Here is a 14697-nt window from a genome sequence, read left to right on the forward strand (position 1 = left end):
TATTTTTTTCTGTTTGCTATTGTTTTCATAAACAAAATCTTCAAGTCTGTTTGTTTTGTATTATTTAATATGCAGGTGTATCAGACCCTCAGGAAATTCAAGTGAATGTAAAAAAAGCCATTCAAGGAAGATACCCCTTATATAATCTAGCTTTTGGCTATGGTATTGACTATAATTTTCTAGACAAGATGGCACTAGAGAATAAAGGGTTGGCTCGTCGCATCTATCCAGATTCTGATTCAGCCATACAAATGGAGGTAAAACCATAACCATATAAATTAAGTTAATGATGGCAGTCACACTGATATTTCTGATGACATTTGTCTCCACTTTTAATGTAATTAAACAAAATATGACCATGTGCTGGGGTGCTAGATTTCCAGGTAACAGCTTTCCCCTTCTCTTGTAAAGGTGTAAAGTGTAATGACTATGAATTGGGAGACAGCATGGTCTAATGAACAGTTTTATTTATTTGTTAAGGTGTCAAGAGGACTGTGGAAACTGGAGTGTCTATGAATTATATATTTATTAATTATAAGCTCCCCCCTCTTCCCTCTAGGGTTTTTATGAGGAAGTAGCCAATCCCATGCTTACAGAAGTGGAGTTAAAGTACCCTGAAAATGCAATATCTGACTTAACTCAAAACATCTTTAAGCACTACTATGATGGCTCTGAAATTGTGGTGGCTGGACGTATTACAGATAATGACCTGAACAGTTTGACTGCAGATGTGAAAGCTCAAGGTGTAAGTATGGGTCTACTGTGATTGTTTCAAGCCTTTCTTTGTGACAAAAAATGTCTGAATGTGGGAGACTCCAAATTTGGCAGTGCATACAAATTCATCAATATACCTTTATTCTATGAAAAAAAAATATTGCAGAGTATGGAGAATTTAAATACACAAAAGGCATGACATTTATTTAGCTAAATTTTTCTTTGAATTACTTTAACGTCAATCTGGAGTAACTTTGTACAGCATGTCCAATTTGACTAAGTTAGTGTTGCTATCAGAACCTTGATGTTTACATCTCTTGATGATTTTTTTTGTCTTTACATGGTTAGCCTTATTGTTTCATTAACATTGTGTTTAATAGTTGAATGGAATAATCTGTGGCTTTTACCTTTGTATGCAAACTCTGTAAAAAGTACAATTCAAGATTCATCAGTATGACAGTATGAAAATCTTGTTCTAATACAATATTGCTAAGTGAAATCCAGATACCTGTCTTGCCACTTCCCCCAAAGAGTTCTGGTGATTTGGTTTGTATGTGAAATGGATTTATCCTCCAAAATAGTCTTTAATACTTTGAGGAATACTTTCCACTCTCTAAGGCAATTGAATATTTGAAAGGCCTTCCAATGGAAATAGAACTTTGTTCCTGTTAGGTACTAAGTGGACTAAACATTATTTCCAGTCCTGGATTCTATAACAATTTTAAAAAACCCAACACGAATGTACCACTTTCATACAGAGAATATTTATCAACTGTACAGTATCACTTGTATACTGTATGTACTCTGACACACATTGGTCCACTTTACATTACAATTATTATAATCTGAAACAAAATATATTCAAAATACAGAAATTGTGCTACTACTAGGCCAGCTACTATATCTGTGCCATGTTAAATACATAACATAAGCAATGTACAGGTAAATCCTGATTAACCAAATTTCAATGTTAATTTTGAAAATGTGTTCTGTCCCCATGTATAAACTTCTAGCAGCTGTGGAGCTCCTGAACAAAGGCACTGATACTGACTTGTGAACCTCTGCAATTCTCAGTGCAGGATCAAGATGTTCATTTATTTATTGTAGATCCTCATTTTTCAAACCCTAGATTGTATGAAGATTTTGGATGTCTCCTGTAACCTATGGATAGTCAGGGGGATCAGTCATACCTGTCTGTTACAGAGAGAAGTTTTTTTATTCCTAACAGGCAGAAAATGATGTGACGTTTAGTGAACAAGCAGATGTCGAAGAAATGGCAAAAGCTCTCCAAGAACAGGAGTACATATTTGGGGATTACATTGAAAGGCTTTGGGCTTATCTCACCATCCAACAATTACTGGATAAACGGTAACGAAATATAAATTAACATTCTCTGTGAAATAGCATGAAAACACTGGGCAGCTAATTGGCGATATTCATTACAAATGCACAGAAAATACAGAACTGTTTACCTAATTTACTCTCCATAACAAAAAAATAGTAAGTATTGTTTTTTCAAGTTAATTTTAAAGAAATGCAAATACAGGATCAGACTGTGGCTACCTGCTCTGCCCCTCAGTGAAGTCAGAAGTGCTCTCAAAAGGAAATGTGTATTTCTTTTCAGCAGATAAATAGATAGCTTCATATTTTAGAGGGAGAATAAAATGCTTAATCCAGTGTTTAATGATTTGGCTTTGTAGAAAGTTTATGTTCTGATTCTCTCCCTTCATTCAGCACTGTAGCTCAGGGAGAAGAAAAGGAAAATCTTACCACTGAAGCCCTTGAGCTCTCTCTGAAATACAAGTTTGTGACACCTTTGACATCCATGGTGGTTACAAAGCCAGAAGATAATGAAGATAAAGCTGCAATTGCTGATAAACCAGTAGAAGGTACAGACATTTTCAGTTTTACTTTACAAATGACCATTGACATTCCCTTAGATAGGCGCTTTTCACATTGAAGCAGAATTTCATATATATATTGTGATGGGGCAAGGGCTGATGGCTACAGTAAAGTTGTGAGGAACAGGTATGTTAGCCCTAGGCTAAACAAATCCCTAGTACCATGGTAACCAAATGGCAGTTGCTCCTGGTTAATCAAGACACCTGGGGCCAATTGAGATCCTTCTAGAAGGCAGTGGAGATAGCTACATTGATTGGGACACCTGAAGCCAATCAAGGGCTGGCTGGAACTAGTTAAAAGCCTCCCAGTTAGTCAGTGAGGTGTGAGTGTCAGGAGCTGTGCTGTTGGAGGAACGAAGCAATAGAAATCCATATCAGGTGTAAGGAAGGAGGCCCTGAGGTAACGGTGAAGGAGATATTGAGCGGGGAGCTGCTGTGGGGAAGTGGCCCAGGGAATTGTACATGTCCTATTTCCAAAAAGTCAGCTACCATAGCTGCTAATTTTAGGGTCCCTGGGCTGGAGCCCAGAGTAGAGGGTGGGCCTGGGCTTCCCCCTCCCCTCCCTGATTAATCACTGAGACTGGGAGACAAAAGAGACTGTGCAAGGGAGGATTGCTTCTCCTCACCTCCATTGTTGGCTTATGATGAAAATGGATAAGTAAACTGTGACCCTGGCCTCTAGAGAGAGAGGGGCTATGTGGAGGGTCACAGGGAGCCTCTGAGGCTAGCAAAAATCCGCCAGGAAACGCAGGACCCATGGAGTCAAGGACAGAACTTTGTCACAATATGAAAATGTATTTTCCAAGCCATGCCCTTCTATGGTTAGTATAGCTTTCTCCTGTGCACCACACAGAATCATTTTTGTCCTTTAAACTCACTTCCATCAGTCCACCTTCCATTGCTACCCATTTGCCCATAAATTTAAAATATATTGTAAATTCAAAATCATGGTATATAAAAATACGAACATCTCAAAACAATAAAATAAATAAAACCAAGAAACACGTTTAACCTAAATAATCTAGACATGCTCAACTTCAGTTCACATCCCTTCCTCCTAAACTTTTCTGTATATTATTTTAATTCGGGGTCAGATCCAGAAAGTTCTTACTCATGTGAAGACAAAGTACTCTTGTAAGGTTTTGCATTCTCAGACATTTAGATAGCTGAAGGGCAGGTATAATATCTTCATGTTTGGAAAACGTAATATACATATATGATGCAATAGAAGAAAGTAGTCATTTAAAATTCAGATCCATTTATCTTTCCCTTGTTGTTTACTTTGTTAGTTATTAGCTAATTGTTCATTAATTTAGCGTTCTCTCTTACAGCCCATTTTCTCCTACTTAACCTATATGGCATGAAAAATGATTCTGTCCATCTTTAGTAAGCTGTACTGAGGAAATTAAGACAAGTATATTCCTTTTCAGCTATCACTTCACCACATACATTGCTCTGATTCTCCTCATTCGTATCTTGTCCTTGGATTAGGTCCACCAATCCTTCCACAAAACACCCCAGCTGGACTTTCCCTCCACTACTCTAATGGCATTCCTCTCCTTGCCTGCTTCCCAGCACTCTGATAGTTTCTTCACAAATCCCTGGCCTTCAAATGTGCTCCCAGCTGACCAACCTGTCCCTTCCGGACATGCAAATAGGGTTACAGATTCAACCATAGTCATGAGCTATACCAGAAATATGAAGGGTCTCATCTCATATCATGAAAATTGCAACAGAGTAAAATTATCAAGACCACTTGGCAGCTGCATGAAAGTGAAGCAATTGTCAGTATAACTGGTCCCACGGGCTAATATTCATTTTTCACATGCATAATTGATTCCAGATTTGTTGTCCCATATGTTAAACATCTTCTTTTCATTTTTTCCCCTTGCAGTTGGTTTACATTTACTCACATCAACAGCAAGAATATGGGCTTGAAATTTAAAATGCTACAAGAGTTATGTCTGAACCATCAAACCATGTTTGATTTTTCTTCAGAATACCTAATTAAAATGGTGTTTCATATTAGAGCAGATTATCCAACTGTTTAACTGTGTGCCTGAAACTAACTTAACTTTTTTTTATTATGATTATTTCATATCCATCCCTGATAACAGCTGAAGGTAAGTTTCAAATTCTGTTTGTTTTACCCAGTACTTCTGTCGCTTAGTGCTGCTTGAGTATTAGTTGCTGAGTCATCTATTTGACAAATTACACGTTACAAAAAATAAAATTATTTGAGCAGTATTCTGAGTGAATAATTCATAAATGGGTAAGAATTTTATATTTTTTTTCAAGCAGAATATTCATAAATAATTGTTTTCATTGTTCACTCAGCTCCAGCTGTCTTTGGAAATTGTAATGAACCTATCACGGTAGACTCTAGGTGCCTAATACAAGCAAATAATAAGAATTGTTAGTTGCTTTCCATGGGCAGGATCATTCACCACCAGATATTTATATGGAGGTGACTCTTGGTCCACAGATTTCTCTCCTTTCACATGGAGGACCAGGGGTGTCAGTTGCCCATTCAGCACCAAGCCACCTCGTCCCCATGAAGGCTGCTCCATAAGTCTAGGATCCACATGGAAGAAGTGGAGGAGACTGACAAAGCAGAGGAGTGGGTAGAATCAGATGGGATGTACACCATTCCCCCTCCAGCCACAGAGTTTACTAGGACAAGATGAGATAATATGTCTTTTCTGTGGACAGTCCCACAGCCCCCATGAGAATCCCCCCAACACAGCTATACTGCCAGAGAACAGGTGTATAAGCACTGGGCCTCCATGCAGATGGTCTTGGCCTCTTAGAGATCCCTGGGAATCTGGCAGGTTTTGGGGCAGGACCTGTGATGGATGGAAAACACATGCCCCACAGCCAAATTGGGGAGGAATGGCAAAAGAGGATCCTCAGAGACACCCTGCCCCCAACAAGTTTTACTATGGGAGGAGATGGTCTGGCCTCAGAAATGAATTGTTGACTTGGCTTCTTCCAGGGGTTAAAGAAAAGAGCAGAATTTGACCCAAGTACGGTGTCTGCATCTATGCTACATAGAATCATAGAAATGTAGGGCTGGACAGGGCCGCCCAGAGGGGGGGGGCAAGAGGGGCAATTTGCCCCAGGCCCCAAGCCCCACAGGGGCCCCCACCAGAGTTTTTCGGGGCCCCTGGAGCGGGGTCCCTCACTCGCTCCGGGGGGCCCGGAAAACTCTTGCGGGGCCGGGTGCAGGAGCTGCTTCTGGTCCCGGTCTTCGCCGGCGGGGGGTCCTTCCGCTCCCAGGCGGAAGGACCCCCCGCCGGCGAATTACCGCCGAAGACTGAGCGGGACCCGCCGCCGAGTTCAGCCCGGTCTTCGGCGGTAATTCGGCGGCGGGGGGCCCTTCCCTTCCGGGACCCGCCGCCGAAGTGCCCCGAAGACCCGCGGTGGGGCCCCCTTCCGCCGAATTACCGCTGAAGACCGGGCTGCACTTCGGCGGCGGGTCCGGTTTCGGCGGTAATTCGGCGGCGGGGGGGACCCGCCGCGGGTCTTCGGGGCACTTGGTCGGCGGGTCCCGGAACGGAAGGGCCCCCCTGCCGCCGAACACCCCGGGCCCCCGGAATCCTCTGGGCGGCCCTGGGGCTGGAAGGGACCTTGAAAGGTCATCTAGTCCATCCTCCTATGCTGAGGGAGGACCATGTGTACCTAGACCGTCCTCAGCAGGTGTTAGTCCAATTTATTCTTAAAAAACTCCAATGATGGGGATTACAGCCTCCCTCGGTAACCTGTTCTAGTTCTTAATTCTCCTTTACTTCAAATGTTTTTCCTAACCCACTCCCCTCCTCCCCTGCACTTCTGGGGATAGGCCAGATTCATGTAAGATTTTTTGTTTAAATGTCCCATGTAAGTTTCAACTTTGCTAGATTAGTGTGGTTGTTTATCAATATTCATATCTACATTTGCTTCACCCCTACTCCTTAACTCTTAAGAGCTCCAATATTGTCGGAAAGCTCCCTTTGGATCTCATTAGTGCTGCTCTGCATGTTGGCCTGAGCAGATTTCTCAAAAGCTACACAAGACATTTCCTTTCTCCAAGTGTTGGGTTTGCTGTCTCTGGAATGCTCTCAGCTTGGGAAACAAGGGATGATGCAGTATGTGTTTTCTAAACATCTAGAAATCTATAGATAAATGCAGGATATATTTTATTTTTATCTTTCATTTATCTGTTCTAATGCTGTTTTGTTTTATTCACAGCAAGGGCTGTCCCAGGCACTCAATCATGTAAGTCATAATCTTGAGTTTCTGAATGAACTAGATTTGTCAAAGGAATCATTTCAGGCAACAAAAATGATCAGGCAAAGGGAAGAAGTGGGTATTCACCCACGAAAGCTCATGTTGCAAAACGTCTGTTAGTCTATAAGGTGCCACAGGATTCTTTGCTACTTCTACAGGCAAAGGGAAGTAAGTTTCTCTGTGTTTTCACCTATATTTTAACAAACTCTAGGAAAAGACTAGCAAATTCAACATAATAGGTTAAAATGCAACTAAAGATTGAACAGTCATATGTATAAACATCCTTATGATTTAGGGCTCGAATCTTACAGCTGTGAAGCATCACAGATCAGGCTTCCACACCTTGCCAAAATATTCATTGGGAATCTCTGAGCCACATGTTGGAATCACTGGAAGAGAGTTCCTTTGGTGCCTCAAGTGGAGAGCATCAGATGATGAAGACAATGTAAATGAGTTTGTCTCTAGCCCGATGACACTTTGCCTGATTCAAGAGCAGCAGCAACTGTCACACTGCAGCTATAGCAAACTGTGTGTGTGTAGATAGTGTCCGATGTACTTGAGAAAGCCCTGACAATCATCTCCATTTGTTCTGTTTTTAGTCTTCTGCCTTCCTCTTCCAGCCTTAAGTACTGTCATAGTCTGTCCTCTTCCAGACAAGGAATATCAGAGGAAATAGCTTCACAACCTGTTTGTGATACCCAGTCATTCACAGAGAATAAACACAATTACTTCTAGTAGCTGCTGAACCAGTAAATTGGAAATTGGAATTGACACTCAAGCCTGGGTTTTGCACATGGCAATGCAGAGCAGTACCATCAAACCATAACCATTATGTATTAGAACTAGAATAGAAATTAAGCTTGAACAAGTAATTTAAATTGTTAACATCCTACCTGTGTTGTAGATACAATGTGCAAATATCCCCTTTTGATTTTAGTTCTAACAATCTTTGTTCTTTGTTTCTATGCAGATCCAACACATTCTTATCTGTACTCTAGTCCTCAAATCCCCTCCCTATATACTAGTGGTGAGTTTGTTTTAAATAAAATAGGGAAAAGGTCTTCTCTGAAAAAAAGAGGAGAACCTTAGAAAAAACCAAGTTGCAAAATTCTTCATAATCTTTTGTATAATTAATTTTCATAAAAACAAAATAAATAAGCAATTTTTGTTCCATAGGCTCACATTTTAATTTGCTCTAAAATTTTCCTTATTCTTTTATAACATTCAGCCTTCACTGGTTTAATCTTTATCATGGTCTTTCTTTCTGCTCCTAAACCTCTTGACAATAACCCTTACTTTTCTCTTCTTTGTCTGAATGGTAATCACTCAACCTCCTACTTTCACCAGCATTTTTTCACGTCCCTCCTTGTTACTATTCCCAACAGAGCTTACTCGAGGCTAAGGGCTTACTTCTTGGTTTGCCACTTGGTGTAGCACTAGTATGTTAAATTTTAGTAGTTGGGTTATAGATTTTTTTTTCTTCACCTGTAGAATTTAGAAGTTTTATATTCAGAAGATCTTTCAATAGGGTCAATTCTATAAGTAAATTTTAAAAAAATTCCCAACTTGCTCTCTTCCAAGCAGCAAGCCAGAGTACTGGGGTATATTATATTGATTTTACATAGCTTTAACTCTTCCACAATTCCATGTCACATTGGAAAGATGGACAAAACCAGGATTGTTTGGATTTTGCTAAACATTGTGGGTTAGCTTTTAGTTTTGCAAAAAAAATGGGTGTTATATTCAGCTTCTCTTTATCTAGCCCCCCTAAAACTCTCATCCCAGAAATTTATCTTTTTGGCATTTGCCTATTCGTGGAAACATTTTGTAGGAATCAAATGATTTCTTAACTATACACATTAAGCTCAGACTGTGTTCTTTGGTCTAATTCTAAAGCACTTTTTGCATTAGGATATCATATTTTCCTAACAAAGTTGCCTCCTATGTAGATGGCCTTGTTACTGGACACTCTTATCACAACACACACACTTATCACAACAAAACTATTTTGCTAAAACTCACATGAGGATTTGTTATCTTTAGGTCCAGAAATCTCATTGGGTTCCAATTTCTCCTACCTCCACCCAGTAAAATATGTTGATACACCTCTACCCCGATATAACGCGATCCAATATAACAGAAATTCTGATATAATGCGGTAAAGCAGCGCTGCGGGGCGGGGCTGTGCACTCCAGTGGATCAAAGCAAGTTCGATATAACGCGGTTTCACCTATAAGGTTTTTTGGCTCCCGAGGACAGCGTTATATCGGGGTGGAGGTGTATTAGCTAGACCCATTGCTAAATGTAGCTACTCTTTCATTCTAATCTCACTGTTTCACTCTAATTTAAAAGTTGCTGTTCTAAAGAGGCAGTATAAATCAACTAAGAGGAGACATAATAATGTTTAATTAACTAGTTTTTGTTTGTACACAACTTTTGAACATCTGCAGCATTATATAAATGCTAGTGATTATTATTTACAGTTGATGGAGATCCACACTTCATTATATCAGTGCCACAAAAAGAAGATGCCATTTGTTTCAATATCAATGAAGAGACGGGTGCAGTGTTAAATTTAATAAATGACCCAGTTACAGGTGAGTTTTTCATTCTTTAAATACAGAAAATCAGGATATTTACTTCATATAGAGGGCTCTTCACCTTACATTTATAGGGCCCTTCTCTTCCTTGACACAATGTGAGCTTGTAACTTCCAGTGACATTAATGGGAGTTACACAGCTACAGCAAGGGAATATTCCTTCACTTAGTGTAAAAGGTAAAGTGCACTGTACCATTAGTGCGAATATATTTTCACTTTTAGTAGGAAAAGGAACTCTTGGCCATCCCCTCAGAGGAATTGTACAGGTATAATATGGCCCAGTGAATGGAAGTAGTGAGAATTCCAAATAAGTCATGTTTGCTATAACTTGCCTGGAATGCCTGGAAAAGGCTTAAAATGAGTGATAGAGAATAATGGCTCAGACTTTTCCTTTTCAACACTGAAGCCGCCAACCAACACAAGTAGAATCTTATTCCATATGCTCTGGTGGACGGCCACTTATTCTCAGTGAATTCCCATTCAGCAGAAGACTCCAGGCCAGATTCTCCATTGCATTATAGCTCTTACACGCTGCTCTGGACCACAATAAATAAGATCACAATTCTGATGTGATTCTGAACTGATTTATTTTCTCAGATTTAGTTTTTCCATGTCATTCCTTGACATATGCTGACCAGAATCTTTCTTTTTTTAATTTTAGGCATCAGAGTCAATGGGCAGCTTATTGGAGATAAGAGAGTGAGCAGTGATGCAAAGATCCAAAACACATATTTTGGAAAACTTGGGATTGAAAATAAGAAGCTGGAATTAAAACTAGAAGTAACTCCTGAGAAAATAACCCTCCAGAAGGGCAGAAAGAAGACAGTTTTCACCTGGCTTGATACAGTCACCCTGCGACAAGAAGGGTATTACAAATACCAGAATCATTCAAGAATTTTCAAATTTGTGAAAAAGCTATTGTTCACTAAAGAATAAACTGAGTGAAATTTTTCATCTGAAACTTTTTTGGTGGAAATCCAGATTCAACAACAGCATAGGTTTTGTGAAAGCCAGTTTTGCTGAATTGTTTCAGCCAACATTTTTTTTTTTTAAATTCAGGGGGAAAAATGAAAAACTTCATTTTGACATTTTTCTAAATGAAATGTTTCAAATTTTCAGTTCTAAACAACTTTTTGTTTCACAATTTCCTTTAATTTTATTAAAAAATCAACATTTTAAAATGGTCAAAATTGAAATGTTTCATTTAGAAAATGTCAAAATGAAACATTTCATTTGACCAGAAATAATTTTTTTTACTTTTTGATTTGCCAAAAAATTTGAAAAATTTCACTTTCAGACTGATCCAAAACTTGTATTTTATTTTATTTTTTGGAATCATCAAAGAACTGAAAAACCTGTTATTTGCACAGCTCTACTAAAATTGAGGATACATTTTATGAACATGCAAAGGATAAGCTGAAAACTCTAATACCAGTTCAAATCCTGCTAGATTCTGCTCTCAGCTTTACTGTGTAAATCCAGAGTAACTATCATTAAATTTCTCTAGATTTACAATAATAAATGAGAGCAGAATTTTCCCCTTCCGTAAAACAGGATTTAGCTTTGTACCCAATATTACAGTGACTAACAATCTTCAAGAGATAAATAACAAGGTGTGGTCTATTCTATATATAAATTGTCAGAGTTTTAAGTTTCACAAAAATTTTGCTCAAAGACAAAACAGATATATTGTAACAAACACATATTTTCAGAAATGGAAATCATGCCATTTATATGTAGAGGAATCAATGTCTCTTCGTGTGTGTGTGTGTGTGTATAAAAATAAAACTAGTTAGGGCCTGATTCTCCACCTACTTTCTCAGTGTGGAGTTATTTATACCAGGCACCAGATCAGAATGGCAGCATTTTATATGCAGTTTGTACAGATATAAATGACTATCCAAGATACAAAATAGTTGAGGATCAGCTACTGTTTTTAAATTAGCTTCAATATTCACAGCCTTACCTCTTCAAATTTTCACTAGGTACTCTGAGTAAAATTCTTGTCTCAGAACAAAGGGAAGATCAACTTCAGTGTTCTGCTCTCCTCAGATGCACAGCTAGAACCTGTTAGAACTGTGCAGTAGAAAGAGCAGGATAGCAAAGACACAATCTGTCTTGTGCATTTAATATTTTTATTGTGGTAATGCCCAAAGAACTTAATCAAGATTGGAGCTTTATTTTTACTAGCATTGACAGAGAAGGTGGGTGAGGTAATATCTTTTATTGGACCAACTTCTGTTGGTGAGAGAGACACACTTTCGAGCCACACTGTGAGAGCTTGTCTTTCTCACCAAGAGAAGTTGATTCAATAAAAGATATTATCTCAGTCACCTTGTCTCTCTGATATCCTGGGACCGACATGATTACAACTACACTGCATATAACATTGATGACACAGTCTGGAGAGTTTACTGTCTCAGCTCAGACAGTTAAAGGGGAGAGAGTAGTGACACACAGCATTCTAGTGATGAAAGGCATACATTTTATTAATAAACAAATACATAGGCATACTATATCCAATTGTGTCTCAGCCTATCCATTATTAGGTGGCCAGTTCTAGTAGGTGTTTTAATACAAGTGATTTGCAAAGAGATTTGAAAGTGAGGGATTAGCACTCAGTCTCAATACTACACACACACACACAGAAATCTTTTCTTGTTTGTCAGACAGTTTTCCTTTCTCAAGTCCTTCATCATCTCTAGTAATTCTGTTGTTATTCTCAATAATGACATCAAGAAACAAGATTTCTTAATTATGGTTTCTTTTTTCCCCAGTCTAACTGTCATAATCAACAGGAAAAAAAATCTAGTGCTTTCAATGGGAGATGGCGCATCATTTGTTATTGTTTTGCACCAAGTGTGGAAGAAGCATCCTCTACACCAGGACTTCCTAGGATTGTATACGCTGGATAGTCATAAGCTGTCTGAACGTACCCATGGCTTATTAGGTATGAAGTCACGTAAGGCCTTGTGGGGTCCGACTCTTCAAAACTTTAACAACTATTTTTCTTATTTCTTTTCCCAGTGCTTAAACTGACCCACTTGCCCTCACTAGCCTCGCTGATCCACCTTAAGCTCTGCCCAATTCCCATCTACAGGCTTGTTTTCCTTATTGCACCAACTCTCTCAAACTCTTTGAAGAGTGGATGTTTCTTGTTTCAGTTTCATCATCATTTTACACCTAGAGACAGGCACTATTAAAATACCCATTACTCGCTGTACAGCCAAAATCTGCCAACTCCCTGTGCATGCATCCAGACTAGGAAAAAAGGTGTTTTTTTTTTTAACCTTGGAAATATCTTGACCTGCTAACACATGTTAAACTCAGAGACTGCCTTGTCTTCACCTGCGTTTTGTCTCAAGTTAGCTAGCATGGTAAGAACACACCGTTTTTCCCCCCATAGTGAAGACAAGGCCCTGATTTGATGTTCAACAGTCATTCTGGGAATAAAGTAAGTGAGGGGCACACATCAATTTGGCCAATTCAGTGTACCCTTTCTAAACATATGCACATCATGCATCATTTATGTCTATTTTAAGATGAGGTATGATATGGAGCTGTCATGTGGTGCCATTACCATAGAAACAGGAATTAAAAATGATACCATCAAAATGACAACTTTGAAATACACCTCTACCCTAATATAATGTGACCCGATATAACACGGGTTCGCATATAGCGCGGTAACCCTGGGGCTCCGGCAGCAGGGCTTGAGCGGTGCTTTAAAGGGACTGGGGCTCCGGCTGCTGCGGGGAGCTCTGGGCCCTATAAATCACCTCTGGAGCTGTGGCAGCGAGGCTTGGCTGGCGATTTAAAGGGCCTGGGCTTCCTGCAGCAGCCAGAGCCCGGGACTTTTAAAATCACCACTGGAGCCCTGCCGCCGCTACCCTTAGGCTCCAGCAGCAGGGATGGGTGGCGATTTAAAGGGCCCAGGGCTCTCCATGGCCGGAGCCCCGGGCTCTTTAAATCACTGCTGGAGCCCTCCTGCCGCTACCCCGATATAATGGGGTTTCACCTATAACACGATAGGGATTTTTGGCGCCCGAGGACTGCATTATATCAGGGTAGAAGTGTATTTGCATTTGTTTTTGTTAGCTTAATTACTCTGTTAGCTTAATGTATTATTTCAAAACAAAATTGGATTCCTTTGGGACCTCAAAACATCACAATGTAAAGGGTAAAAAATATTTAATAATAAATATGTACAGGTATAATTGAATTGTAATATCACTGGTGACATTTCTAGTCATCATCATTACCTCCTGTGTAGCTGAAGCCCGGCATGCGCCACAAGGCTGAAGCTCCGAACCCTGAGCCCTGGTGTCTCCCACAGGGCTGACACCCCAAAACCTGAGCCCTGGCACCTCCCATGAGTTTGAAAATGTTTACCAGAGTTCTACTCCGGTGGGCTCCAAATTAATTTAAGCCTTGGCATAGAACAGTGGTAGACTTGCCTTGTCCATGTTGTGCATGGAATGAAATTGCAGAACCATAGTGGTTTTACTAATCTTGCCTGTAATTTGCTAGTGGCATATCTTGCAGTTTCTATATCTGAGGGAAGTAGGGCTTTATATCTTTGGAGAGGAGAAGAGCCTTCTTGTTGTACATGTCATTGTCTGTCTCTTTAATGAGCTGATAAAATGCAGCATGATAAGGTGACTGAACTGTTGCAGTGTAACTAGCTGGTTTTACTTTAAGATTTGTTTTACTCAAGCAGGAAGAAAGAAAGATTGGAGTGGTAAACTGTATCCTTAGCAATCAAGACTTCCATACCTATTCTGTGCAACATGTTATCAGCTTCTCTTTGAAGTTCTGCTTTCCTGTTTGGTTGCTCTTTCACATTTCTATTTTATGAAGTTTCTTGTCTTTCTTGTTTGTTTTTGTCTCAAGCAAACTATGCAACAAACCCAGTGCTGGAGGATGAGCTTTCTCTGGTGGCTATAGAAATATGTGACTATGATGCTCTCTGATCAGATTCAGAATCTCATTCAGTAGCAGCCAATACAATTAATCTCTCCTGGCTTCTGATGCCAGCATCCCAGAATTCTGTTCAGCACTGGTGGCTTTTGACAGTTTTGCCGTTTTTTTATTTTCTTGACAAATAACACATTTTTCAAAGTTTGTGGAGAGCTTTTTTTCTTTGATGTAAGCTTTAAGGTCCTTTTGTCCACAATGTCTTCATATACTGTAACTTCCCCATAGAGATAAAA

At 39.6% G+C, this 14697-nt stretch overlaps 1 protein-coding gene across 1 annotated transcript in view; it reads left to right on the forward strand.

Moving 5' to 3' along the window:
• The window catches only part of LOC120368685 (inter-alpha-trypsin inhibitor heavy chain H3-like), a 43603-nt gene that overhangs the window by 25106 nt on the left and 3800 nt on the right, over positions 1–14697 (forward strand). Inside the window, exons 11-20 of the mRNA XM_039481027.1 lie at positions 76–257; positions 560–745; positions 1943–2082; positions 2449–2603; positions 4733–4738; positions 6846–6872; positions 7855–7911; positions 9368–9481; positions 10146–10350; positions 12262–12434. Of these exons, the coding sequence (XP_039336961.1) occupies positions 76–257; positions 560–745; positions 1943–2082; positions 2449–2603; positions 4733–4738; positions 6846–6872; positions 7855–7911; positions 9368–9481; positions 10146–10350; positions 12262–12434 (1245 nt within the window). The remainder of the gene's footprint in view (positions 1–75; positions 258–559; positions 746–1942; positions 2083–2448; positions 2604–4732; positions 4739–6845; positions 6873–7854; positions 7912–9367; positions 9482–10145; positions 10351–12261; positions 12435–14697) is intronic.

This window comes from Mauremys reevesii, linkage group 7 (assembly GCF_016161935.1).
Source record: "Mauremys reevesii isolate NIE-2019 linkage group 7, ASM1616193v1, whole genome shotgun sequence".
NCBI classification, from domain to species: domain Eukaryota; kingdom Metazoa; phylum Chordata; order Testudines; family Geoemydidae; genus Mauremys; species Mauremys reevesii.